Source organism: Eublepharis macularius, chromosome 7 (assembly GCF_028583425.1).
Source record: "Eublepharis macularius isolate TG4126 chromosome 7, MPM_Emac_v1.0, whole genome shotgun sequence".
In the NCBI taxonomy this organism is placed as follows: domain Eukaryota; kingdom Metazoa; phylum Chordata; class Lepidosauria; order Squamata; family Eublepharidae; genus Eublepharis; species Eublepharis macularius.
In genome coordinates, this window is record NC_072796.1 from 123,848,376 (window position 1) to 123,861,966 (window position 13,591).

Genomic DNA, 13,591 nt, shown 5'->3' on the forward strand with positions numbered 1-13,591 from the left:
GAGACGTCAAGACCTCAAGACCTTCACTCCCATTCCTGAATGCTGAGGCACAGCCGCTTCAGGACCCCTAGGAGTTCCCCAAAGGCTCTAGTCTATGTTATGTGAGGCTTTCCAGCCTTGGTTCGCTCTGTGTGTGTGTATAACTTTGGCAAGTAACTCTGGAGTCAGGTAGGTAAATATATTATTGTAGTTTATTAAAGAACATGGGAGTGTATGCAAAGCAGGAATCGCTCTTGAAAGACGTTTAGGCAAGGCACCAAAACAAATAAGGCTTTGCTGTTCTAAATACAATCTAACTAAAATACTACAGGTTGGCTATCTAACAATTCTCTGACTTGGTTCCAGGGCTGGCTGTTCTTACCAAGCTATTAGCGAAGAGTCCATCCATGCCAGCCATCTCTAGGCATGCTGACAGAGTGGCAAGGAACTGCGAAGCTCCTCTTCTCCCATAGTGGTAGACAATAATGTCTAGAAGGTAACGGTACTGAACTTTGCCTTGAGACAATGAGACTTCTTGAGGACTGAGGTAGTCAGCCCCCCAAACCAAAGAACCAATCAGAGCTCAGCAACTTAACTTGGCATTACAGCATGAGAAACTACGGGACTGAACGTACAGATTACAGGCACCAAGTTCCTCAATTCCCCAGCTTGAATCAATTGATTCTGAACTGTGATTTAAAAGAAAAAACATTAAAAATTGCTGGTTACATGGATCCACCTGGAATAGTTTATGGCTGCTCTGGTTTTCCACCAGAACAAAATTTGAGTCCAGTAACACCTTAAAGACCAACAAAATTTTCCAGAGTATAAGCTTTCACAAATCGAAGCTCACTTTGTCAGATCCTGTGGCTTCCTTATCTGACAAGTGAGCTTTGACTCACGGCAGCTTATGCCCTGGAAAATTTTGTTGTTCTTTAAGGTGTTGCCGGACTCAAATTTTGTTCTACCACTGTGGACTAACATGGCTTCCCACCTGATAGTGTTTTAAAGTGTTATTGTATGTTGTCGGCTTGCTTTTTGTTGTTGTTGTTGTAAATCACTTTTCGCTTTTAGGAAAAGTGGCCCTGAAATACCATATACAAAGTATTTTTCAATGCCTCCCTCATTTTTAAGTCTCAATCAGTAGTTATGCTGTCTGATTAGAATGCACAATAGTCTGCATTATTTCAAACACAAGCAATACCAGAGGAATACAGTTGCTGTTGCTCTCCCACAAAAAGCATTTCATCTCAGTCAAGAGATCTGTGCTCATGAAAGTGTAGTCTTTTTTCCTTTACAATATACTATTGATTAGCAATAAGGGAAGGAGGAAAGAGGCCATAACAAATATGAGAACCCCTCTGACCCCTTCCCTTGGCACTAGCAAACCCCATACTTATCTGGAGTTCTAGGTCCAATGATTTGGCTTTCAGGAAGGCTTGAGCCCCCATACCAACTTATAAGAAATGAACAATTGCTTTTATCTGACAATGACCCTCTTTGGCTGATTTTTTTCCGTGTTGTAGAAAAAGAAGAGCAAGAAGGAACCAGTTTAGAGGAGGGAAAGGCTGTGTGTGTGTGTGTGTGTGTAACAGCTGGAGCTTCCCCTACGAAAGAGGAGACTGTGGCAGGCAGCTGTCTCCAGAACTGCAGAAGCGCCTCCCTCTTCGCTTCTCTCTAGCTCAGCTGCTTGTTTGCTCTCCTGATCTTATAAAAACCTTGTTTCCAGGGGGAGCTCGGAGCCCTGTCCCTTGCCAGCCTTGAACCAAACTGGATTCAGCTGTGGGGAACTAACACTCAAGGCAGGCTTAGCCAAAACAGTCCCCTTGCAGCCCTGCCAGACGGAGGAGGACGCTGCTGCTTTGGCTGGCTCTGTTTTGCTGGAACCACGTGCCTCGCTCAGGCTGCCTGTCACACAACAACAAGGAAGCCAGCGGTGGAATCTTTTATCTCCAAGAGGGGCTGACGGAGGAATTGACTTTGCACAATCCAGGTGAGCGAAAGCCTGTGAGGGCAGAGGAAGAGGGGATATTTTAGGGAGTGCTGTTAGTGTCTTTTTGCAAAAGCAACCGATTTGAAGGAATGACACCCAGAGATATTGTGTGTGTGTGTGTGTGTGTGTGTGTGTCTGGACTGGACAAGAACTGAATTCCGTTTGACCTGTCCAAATGCTCAGGCTGTCCAAATGCTCAGGCTGTGGGCATTTTATGGGCTGCAAGAGATTCTTCAGCGCAGGGTGGCAGGAAAGGAATGCATGCAGGGAAAAAGGAAAATAGACAATCCAGCATGACTGGAAAGGGAACCGAGTGGGGGAAACTTGTTCAGCTGAAGAAGAAAGACATTGACGGGCTGGCTGCAAACGGCCCCTACTTGTAGGATGTGAGCAAGAGCATAAGATGGCAACGATCGATCATACTTTAAATTAAAGCAGGGCGTAATCAACCTCCGAAGAGGACAAGAATCTACAGTAGGTGCCAGTGGAGAGGCGCATGCAAAGAATGCAGGGGGCAGATGGGATAAGGGCACAGAGGGTATTTGCATGGCGGGGTGGGGGGATTATTGCGGATTTGGAACCTGAAGGTTTGAAGTGTTGGGGAGGAGAGAATGGGCCCTCCCCCTTTAATGTTTGGGCTGTGCTGTGCTGTGTGTCCCTTGCCAGGTTGGTCGTGATGGAAGAAGGCAGCCTAGGCACTTTGCAGCAGAGAGCTGCCGAACTGGAGCACATGGCTGAAGTCCTGTTGACAGGGGAGCAGCTGCGGTAGGTGATCTTTGCCTTTTTCTGTTGTACAGATTCACTCAAGCAAGCTGGATTTTTTTTAAACACAATTTTTTGTACTTATGCAATCAGCACAAAGCCCATCTCTCTCTCTCTCTCTCTCTCTCTCCCTCTCTCTCTCTCTCTCTCTCTCTCTCCCTCTCTTTCTCTCTTTCTCTCATTCTCTCTCTCCCTCCCCCTCCCCCAGCTGGCATAAATCAGCTGCTCCACCTCTCAGTGTATGAGTTTGAGGTTAGGGTTACTCCTCCCATGGTGTCACCCGTTTCAACAGTCAGGGGCTTCTCTGAGCTGCATTGTAATTATGGGTGGCCCGCTTCCAAGAAGGAAAGGTCTCCGAGACTTTTAAAGCTGGGTATATAAGGCAGAGCTTTTCAGGCGGCTGCATGAGATGCTGCACCTGCCAACCCCAGATTCCCTTGCCTACCTTTGCTGTTAAAGGCACTGCTGGAGCCCTGCGAGACTTTGCATCGTGTTACTCTCACTGCAATAAGTGAGAGTTGTGTACTTTGTAACAAGAAAACCCCAAGCCTGCAGCCAAGATAAATTATGCAAAGCTGGCTTGTTTTTACAGGGTGGCGGATATAGTTTGGTTTTCAAAGAAATGGAATATTTTTTCTCTCTCCCGGGGTTTAAGGGATTGGGTGTAGGTGCCTGGAAAGAAGAACAAAGCAGTGGGGCATGAAACTGATGCCCCACCTACATGGTGGCTGAAAACTGAGCCAAGCCCTCTTCTAAAGATTTTACCTGTTCCTTTCCTTGCTGTTCAAGTTAGGGGGAAATTCCCCTTGGTTATATTGCTCTAGTTATGTTCTTATAGCAAAAGAACAATTTTTCTTTGGTTCTGAAGAAAAGCATGCTGGGATGAGCTTTGGCTGCCTCCCTCCCTTATTCTCCTCTTCTCCTACATACATTGGCCTTGCAAAACTAGCAGTTTAGCTGTAGACAATGGGAGATAAGGATTCTGATTTATAACATTATGATTTGTAACAGGAGATATCCTCTATAGCATGCAAAAGTTATGGCTTTGTTCTTTTAGTACTCCCCACACTGTCTCAAGAATGTACCCCTTTTGGTATGTGAAAAGATAACATGAGCATGAAATGTAACACATAACGGACTAAAATGACATGTCAATCTTTTAGAGTTTTTGAGTAGATGTTTTCTTATTGGTGTAAGGAGAAACTTGGTATTTTGAATATATTTTTTGTTGATTTGTTCGTAAGAACCTATATAAGATAGGGGGCATGGCCTGTGTGGCATGCATTGTCAGAAATCTCTGCTTTGCTTGAGTTTATTTGGGTCTATTTACTCTAATAAACTTTTTTCTTATTTTGCCAATATTTCTGCCTTGATTAATGGACTGGTGAAATCAGTTTTGGGGGCTCCTGAATTGGGAAATTGGTGAGTTCGTCTCACAGTTCACAAACTTTTCTCTGAAGCCATACAAGTAAGGATTCCTTTTTAAAAAGGCGATAATATGTGGCATTAATATATGTTGCATTTCATATTTTTTGTATCCTTTCTTCTCAACAAGCACATGGGATTAGTTAAGGTGAGAAAGAGTGAACGGCAGGCCCAAGATCACCCTATTGTGTTTCATAGCAGCTTTGAATCCTGGTCTGCTTTCTCAACTGTACCAGGAGTTGCCAAACTGTGGCTTGGGGCTCAAATGAGACGTGACTCTCTCTCAGGTGGGTTGCACAAGCAAGAATAGGAAGTGGACAAGGAAATTAGGAGAGGAAGCTTGATGGCAAAGTTTGGATTTGGCTCTGAATATGGGTGAAATGGCTATGAAATACAGCTTGTTGTTCCATACTGCTATATACGCATGCTTACTAAAGATGCAAAATAAAAATATAAACTTGTTCAGTGTTAACGTGTTTGAGAATTCTCGTGTTCCGTGTTGGGAAGGAGGAAAGCAGCTTGGAGCTACTTTGCAAAAGGATGCCAAGAAGTGGAATAAGGCTAGGAGGAGGTCCCACTTTTAGATGCTTTAGTCTGATTTAGATGCTTTAGTCTAAAGCAGGGTGTTGGACTAGATCAGGGGTGGCCAAACTTGCTTAATGTAAGAGCCACATAGAATAAATGTCAGATGTTGGAGAGCCGCAAAACATGACACACTGAAGTGACTTCAGAGGAAGAGGTGAGTTTGTGGGAGTGTCTTGAAAGTGGCATCACAGGAAGGGGTGGGATTTTGGTGCAGTATGCTGGAAGTGACATAATCAAAAGGGGTGGAGCTTGGGAAGAGTAATCACCTGACCTTTGACAAAAGTGATATCCCATCCTTGCTAGGCTTCACCCCCAAAGTCCCCACGTATTTTCTGAGTCGGACCTGGCAACGCCAACATTTTTATTGAAAATACGAAAGACATGGAAAGAAAGAAGGAAAGAAGGGGAGGGAGGGAGATAAACTGTACAGCCACGGCGATACTCAGAGACCTCTGGGAGCCGCACAATATTTCTGGAAGAGCTGCATGTGGCTCCCGAGTCGCAGTTTGGCCACCCCTGGACTAGATGGTCTGTATGGCCCCTTCCAACTCTGTGATTCTATGAAAAGTTTGAGAACCACTCCCACGTTACTTATTTCTCCCCAAAGTGTTTACGACAGTCTCCCCATCTCCATTGTATCCTCACAACAACCCTGTGAGGTAGGTTAGGTTGGGAGTGTGTGACGGGCCAAAGGTCACCCCACCAAGCTTCCAGGGCAGAGTGGGGAATTTGAACCTGGGTGTCCCAGGTCCTTGTCGGATATGTTAACCACTAAACCATGCTGGCTCACTTTACATTACACTGGCTTTTGTGTATAGGCAGTGTCCAAAATAATTCAAGTCTGTTATCTCCTTAAAGGAGCCATGAAAGGGATACCGGCAATATATTGCAGGTGGAGGCTGAAGCTGAGAGTGGTTTGCTTAGGAGTGCCAGCAGCTCGTTCTGATGAAAATTTAGGCCCTTCTAAGCCTGGTGAATTGAGTTAGGCATCTTTAATTGGGCATAGGATCAGGAGAACGGTTGGCTAAGGTGAGATTTGACCTGGGAGCGTCCTGTGCCAGAACTTCGGCTCTGCTACACTGCAGTACCTTTGGGTTCTTAAAAAGTTGCAGGTTTCTGCTTGTGGAGTGTGTCTGTGGAGCAAAGCCGCAGACACATGGAAGATGTGCAGCCTGGATTTATAAGCCCCGGTAGCTTTTCAGAGCCGAAAGAGGCCTGACATGTAAACTTTTACCTTGAACCGGGCATGAGAACATGACAAAGTAATCGTGATTATGTCTAACAAGCTGATAAGGACTGGGTTCTCGAGTAACTAAGTGCTACTCCATTATTAACAAAGAAAGCAAATATTTGGATGGTGGGAAAAAAACCCTCCTGGGAATTGTGATGCTGTGTTGTTCGTTTTAGTCACAGTGTTTGGTTCTGAAGTGTTCATCCTATATAGTTTGCTCAGGTGAAGAGGTGGAAAGTGACTGCTTGGCCTGGCTTCAGGGAGATGAAGCCTTGTAAATGAAGACACCGTTGGGACGTATTCAACCCTTTTTATTAAGGGTTGGGCCTGAATCTCTTCCACCCACCCAGAGGTGTGATTGCCTAGAGGTGCCCGGGGCTGAGAGTGGGAGGGTTGCCTTCCTCCATAGGGGCTTGGCTTAGTTACTTCAGCCATCTTCACCTGTTTGCCCTGAAGGCACCATTTTGCAGGGTTCTTGGGGATTTCCACCTCCCCCCTCAATTGTGAGAGATTTGGAGAATGCTGTCCGTGCCTCATGTCTGGAGATGGGGGAGGGTTGTTGTAATGATTTCAAGTCAATGTGTGCATGTGTCTTCAAATGCTTGGTGCGATAAAGGTGAAAAGTTGGGGTGAAAGAGAGGGATGAGTGAGTGATATGATTGGTTGATGACGGAGAGTGTGGGCGGAGTGAATGCAGTTTTGAGTCAGAGGAAAGCAGGCAAGCTGTGTGCTGCCTGAGCAGTTTAAGCATTTCTATGGAAACTATTTAGTGAGGGAAAGAGAGGCTAGCTGTATGCTGCCTGAGTAACTTTAAGCACGTCTGTGAGAAATATTGAGTCAGAGAAAGAGGCTAACTGTGTGTGAAGTAGGGTTGCCAGCTCCAAGTTGGGAAATTCCTGGAGACCTGGGAGGAGAAACCTGGAGCAAGTGGGATTTGGGGAGGGAAAGGACCTTGGCATGGCATAATTCCATAGCGCCTACCCCCCAAAGTACCCATTTTCTCCAGGTGAACTGATCTCTGTGGCCTGGGGACCAGTTGTAATTCCGGGAGATCTCCAGCCACTACCTGGAGGCTGGTAAGCCTAGTGTGAAGCCTTAGAAAAGATCTGTGTGAATGAGTTTAAATGAAATGACTTTAAGAACCGAGAACTACTTTTATGAAACCGATATGCTTCTTGAAAAAATAAAAGTTTATTTTGTTTTTGTTGTATCTCAGAGTAGCTGTCATTGCTATATCCCATTCCTATCCTCAGGGCCACATAGAACCACGAAGGAGCCTGACGCTTTGGGAACGTTACCAAAGGGAAAATTTAAATAAAATATCTTGGAATATAATATTCCTGGTGGCAGCAATCTACCCAGAGGGTGTAAGGGAAAGATTAAAGGTAAAATCTACCCAAGAGAAATAAGGGTCATAACAGTTGTGTACTAAGTGGCCTTTGAACCTTTTCAATTGAACCTGTCTGTGATTTATGAACTCCATTAATCTGTTAGGAAACAAGGAGGCACGTGGGTTTTCTTTCTCTATCCAGGCCTATTTCACATGTCCTAGCGTGGCCGAATGCAGGTTTTCCATTCCTCATTGGTCGGATTGGTCCCCTTGGACAAAAGCACACCTGAAAACATGTTTGTTGTGCATTTGGTTTAACTGAAATTTAATGTAGTACTTTATTTTTAATCCTGACCCTTCCTACAAGGAGCTTTTATCCTCACAAGAAACACCCCGCAATGTAAGTTAGGCAGAGAGAGTGTGACTGGGCCAAATTCACCCAGCAAACTGCAGGGCAGAGTAGAGATTTGAACTTGGGTCTTCTAGATTCTAGTGCGACACTAACTGCTATACCACACAGGAAATACCACACCTCAAAATAAATACTCTTCCTTAAATGGATTTTTAAAAAATGTTTGTTGCCTTTTTCTGAGTCTCCCTCTTTTTGAATTAGATTTGCTCAGCAACTTTACTACAGCTAAAAACCGTTAACTGTCCTATCTGCTGTAGTTTTGGACTACTTGCTGTTCATTTCAGTGCTTTATTTCGCAGGCTATTTGAGACCAGGGCAGCCAATGTGTTTTAGAAGGCAAAGAGACAGAGGCAGCATTCCATGTATACCGTGCATACTTAGCATGGGCAGATGCTTATATTAGAAAGAACCTGTTTGCCTTGTTGAGCTCTGGACATACATAGTCCAGGTCATAAGACAAGGGCCTAGCAGGGAAAAAAATGAAGCAAATTCAAGATCTAAGTTCCAATATCTCTTGCGATTCATTCTGCCATATAAACTCAATGGGGTGTATTGCCACATTGGGAGGGAGGTAAGGGTAGTGGCTCCCTTTTCAGTTTTAAGCCTATTTCCTGGAAGCAAATTCTATTGATTTTATTGGGATTTACTTCCAAATATGTAGGATTGTAGGTTAAGTAATAATTATGATGTGCTGTTCAGCAATTCTGTTAACTCTTGTTTCCTTCCCTTTTTATTACCTCAGCATGACTGAGGAATTATGCAGGTGCAGAAGCCGTTAGCAAAACATGTCACAATTTTTCACTGTTTGGTAAGATGGTACGGAAGTGTGTGATGGTGGCCATGTGTTAGGAAAACCTCAAACTTTTCTGATTCTCGTTGCCCTACAACTTTTAGCTTCTCCAGATTTTTTTTTAAAAACTCTACATATATTCGCATTAATGTAGTTCTTTTGCCAGTAGCCTGCATCATACTTTGTATTTCTTGTTTTCCAAAGAAAGAGATGTACATACAAATATAATGAGTAACAGCATAGTCAGAAAAAAAGAAATAAAAAAGCAGAAAGTCCTTGAAATGGTAAGGGGGGGGCGGCATTTTTAATTTGAAAAGCTGTAGGAGCCCTTCTTTCCCATCCTTGAGCAGAAGAAGTAAAACAAATATCCATAGAATGGGTGGGAGTGGTCAGCTGGGGAGTTGTTACATTGTTCAGCACTGGTGATATCACAGGCACTGTCCAATAGGTGCCTGCAGTACATGTTCATTGTATTCCCAGCAACAAACTGGAAGTTTGAACGCTAGAAAACTGTAATATTGCCATGACATTATAGCTGTTCCTTAGTTGAGTGTTACAATTGGAGGAAAAAAAGTGTGAAAATGGGCAGCCAACGCTTTTCATGGCATGGAGTTAAAGAACATCACTTGATAAATAACATCCCATTAAGCTTCTATTAAACGGATGGGAGTTTTTTTTTCTCCCAAAAGGGGGCAAGCTGAATTTTAATCCTCTGCAATCCATGAGTAAAACTACTGAGGAAAAAGATTAGTTTGCTTTGGGTTTCATGAAGAAGTTGTGGCAGGAATGGCTGTGTAGCTATGCTGCTTTTCACATTTGTTCCAAGGAAAGAGGCTTCAACACACTGTAGGGTTGTGCTTGTTGCATTTGAAAAAGGATTCTTAGACAGCTGGTCAGCGTGATATAGTGAAACAGGTGAAGTGATGTAGAAATGGGTGAAAGTTTATTTGAACAAGTGTGGCACGTTTAAAATGCAAAACGTTTTATGACAAGATGGAATAGAAGTCCAAGCCTGAGGCGTGCTGCTTGCCTCAGGTGTGACAGAATTATGTTGCTTGCTCCAGTCTGAGGACCCCGTAGCCCAACATTCTGTTTTAGACTACAGAAGCCCCTGGAATCTCGCAAACAGGGAATGGAGTTGAAAGCAGTTTTATAGATACCACGGATGGCCAAAAAGACCAATAAGTGGGTTCTAGATCAAATAAAGCCTGACTTCTCCCTAGAAGCTAAAATAACGAAATTGAGGCTATCGTACTTTGGTCACATCATGAAGAGACAAGACTCAAGACAGTAATGCTAGGAAAAGTGGACGGCAGTAGAAATAGAGAAATACCCAAAATGAGATGGAAACCCACAGCCTTCCAGTTTGTAAGATTTGAGCAAAGCTGTTAAATATAGGACTTTTGGGAGGTCTTTCCTTCATCGGGTTGCCATTCTATTTTGCCATTTATGCCCTACCTTCCTCCCAAAGCATCTTACATTGTTTTCCTCTCCTCTGTTGTATCCTCACAACAACCCTGTGAAGTAGGTTTGGCTGAGAGTCTGAGAGCCCAAGGTCACCTATCAAGCTTCCATGGGAGAATGGGGAATTGAACTTGGGTTGCCCAGATCCTAGTCCATCACCTCACTGGAAGCAAGTTGACAGCACATAACATACACACTTTGTGGGGGGGGGGGGTGTATCAGAAGCTCGTCCTCCCAAGCTCAGTCCTGAGCAGAATCAGGTCCTGCAGGCTTTTAAAATGTAGTTCCCTGCAGCTGCTGTGCAGCTGTGGAGACAACAAACCCAGATCACAACTCTCTAGAAATCACATCATGTGTTTGACTCTGAGACCCAGGAGAACCACTGGAGGTAAGAGTAGATAATCCTGAACGTGATCGTCTGATTGAGTATAAGGCACTTTCTAGAGTTTCCAGCTGGCCTGGAGGAAAATGTCCTGTCCCTTCAATGGTGGCTTAATGTGTAGAAATGGGAACAGTAGAAACTTTTCATGGCATGGAGGTAAGTAACCACCTGGTAAATAAAAGCCAAGCTGAGAGACTAATTACACAAGGAGGAACACGTGAAGGGAGTCGCAATGTTAGCGGGGAAGCTGAGTTTTAAAAGATGAGAAGGCTTTGTCAATTTCCCCTCTCTACTGAGCCAGGGAGATCCCTGCTCAGAGGGTTTGTTAATTTCCTCTTAGCCTCCTAAGGCTGTCAGTTTCACCTCCCCTTCTAAGAGGGGAAGAGGAAATTAACAAACCATCTGAGCTGCTATCTCCCTGGCTTGGTAGAGAGGGGAAAGCCTTCCGATCTCTCTTAAAACTCAGCTTCCCTGCTAACATTGCGACTCCCTTCACGTGCTCCTCCTCGTGTAATTAATCTCTTGTAGCTGGGCTCTAAGAATGTGTTAAAGGGGCAGGGTGGTTTTTTTCAAGCCAGCTGGCAATCCCAGCTGCTTCATGTGTGTTCATCCAATAGTAATGTAGCAGCATGAACAGGCCACACACATACAAATAAGGGGTCTTGATTAGGGATGTGTTGTTGGAAATCGCCAACCGAATAAAATGTGTGATATTTCTGGAATCAGATCAGCAATATCACATACCGTGAAAGGCCCTACCGATATTTCCCAGTTTCGATATTTCATTCCCAATAAATATCTGACTGCAGCATGTGGCTCCCCACAGCAGGGCGAACAGGGCCCACCCCTTATAGCTGTTTGGGCTTGAGAAAATGGCACAGGAGGGAAGGCTGAAGCTTGTCTTCCCTCCATGCCACACACCCAAGCTGAACCGGGGCCCAGAGCACTTGGGAACGTTAATTCCTTAATGTTCCACTTGAAGCCAGCTGGGTGACCATGGGTTAGTCACAGCTTCTTGGAGCTCTCTCAGCCCCACCCACCTCACAGGGTGTTTGTTGTGAGGATAACAACATACTTTGTAAACCGCTCTGAGTGGGCGTAAAGTTGTCCTGAAGGGCGGTATGTAAATAGATTGTTATTATTACTGTTAGTTATTGTTGTTGTTATGTGTGACTGCAAGTTGGATCAGGGGACCCTTGTGCTGTCTCGTGTCACACATATTGTCTAGTTTGGCTCTAAGAGTGGTTGCTAAGGGCCTGTTCAGAGTAGCAGATAAATTAACATTGCATTTGGATTCCCTGCTGCCTGGAAGGCACTGTGTATCAGCCTGTTTCTAGCTATCTAGGTAATTAATCAGGAACAATTTCTAGTGCTTAGTTCCCGTTGAGTCACCTTGGGTAAGCGGCCTGTGAGCTTACGGAGTGGATATCTACATATCCATGATAGGGTAGCAAGGGTAAATGTATGTGCACTATATGTATACACTTGCCGCTGGCATGCCTACTTAAAATTGTAAATGCACAGCTGATCTCAAAAGACTTCCCTGTCTCTGTAGTATAGTTTAATACTGCTTTTAATTCTCCATGATTTTTTAAAGGCAAACACTTTAATACTGAAATTGTTGTGACTTGCAATTATCTTATTGTCAAGCATTTTAAATAGCACTTTCACAGTAGTTGGTAAACATTATACCTTCGAGGAACCATTTTTAGATCAGCTTGTTTGCTGAGGAGCCCTGTCGGCTCTGCCATGGACCTTGGAATGTCATGGTGCCATTCTGGGTGAGCCCTCACCAACTACTGGTTTTTGCTGAGTGGGAACATGTGCGATCGTGTTCCTCTTTAAGTTAATTACTCACTCCCTTATTTTCAGAACTACTTGGTATTTGCTCTTTGATCTTTTTGTTTTGGAAGACCAACATAAATATTAAGACTTCTTTTTTTTTTAATGGAAAATCTGAAACTTAGCAAAGAGGGATCTGGAAGAAGAGGGCTGGAAGAAATATTAAACTTTCAAAGATCAACCACTCAAAGTATTAATCATTCATGCAGATTTTACATTACACAAACCATCTGCTTCTGGATTCTGGAGCAGTCCCATAAACTTCAGCAGGGTTTCACGGACATAAATCTCAGCCTTGAAGACATTTGCTTGGAAGTAACCATTCCCAACCCCAAAATTTGAAAGCACTTAGCAGGTTGGCAAAAAGAGCTGCTGCCACTGGAACCAGCATCCTGAGAAATTCATGCAGCGCTTTGGAGGATTGCGGCCTGGGTTTTTATTCTCTGAGAAGAATATGATAGCGAGAAAAGAATTGTCCTGCAGTTTATATCAAGTGTTCAAAGCAAGCCGGGTTCACACATGCCCAAGAATGAAGTGATAGAATATACATTATCATAGGAAGTGGATTCCATCTTTGCATAAAAATCTCCATGCAAACAGAAAACTATGACAGCAGGAAGAAAAGTTCTGCATCTCTCTTTTCTTGTTGTGCTTATTTTCTGTTTGCATGGAGGGTTTTTTTTTAACACAGGGGAATACTTCAAAATGTGGCTTTCGACCTACAGTCGGTAGTGGCACACTCTATTCTATGCTGCATGTGTGAAGCGGGCTAGACTTCATGTATAATATTCAGTAGTCTTGACAAGCTGTTTAAAGGAGGCCAGTATCATAACTGGCATATTTTGAAGCCTCAATGAGGTGCACAAGTTCACATAGTAGGGTCTCTCTCTTCCAGGCATCCAAGGTTCATTTTTGAAAAGAGTCCAAGAAAAAGGGTAACTCCCTTCACAGTTGAGATATTGTTTACTCTAGATTTAGGAGGCAGTCTTGTTACCAACCTTGTAACTTTTGATATCTTAGTGGACAGATATATTCAAGAAGAACTGAATTGTGCAGTTTTATCACAGGCCTTCCATCTGTAAAGAAAGAAGCTGAAAGGTCTTTAAAGACTTACTATGCATGTACGTGCTGTCAAGACTTTTTGGCAATCTCAGCAACGGGCTTTCAAGGCATATGAGAAGCAGAGGTGGTTTTCCAATTGACAGAGGTAGTTTGCTGTTGCCACTGCAGAGAGCTCCCTGGTGGCCTCTGACGATCCAAGTACTGACCCTGCTTAGCTTCAGAGATTTGATGATATTGAGCTGTCCCATGCTGCCTTTTGTCCTGAAAGACTTGATAGGCAACCTAAAATATTTATTTGATAAAAGTGTTTGTTTGTTGAGGTGAAGCCGTGTAC

General features: G+C 43.9%; 1 protein-coding gene across 1 annotated transcript in view; it reads left to right on the forward strand.

Moving 5' to 3' along the window:
• Window positions 1-1,897: 1,897 nt before the first annotated feature.
• DEPTOR (DEP domain containing MTOR interacting protein) overlaps window positions 1,898-13,591 on the forward strand; it is a 78,497-nt gene continuing 66,803 nt past the window's right edge. Inside the window, exons 1-2 of the mRNA XM_054986035.1 lie at window positions 1,898-1,972; window positions 2,639-2,737. Of these exons, the coding sequence (XP_054842010.1) occupies window positions 2,649-2,737 (89 nt within the window). The 5' untranslated portion in view covers window positions 1,898-1,972; window positions 2,639-2,648. The remainder of the gene's footprint in view (window positions 1,973-2,638; window positions 2,738-13,591) is intronic.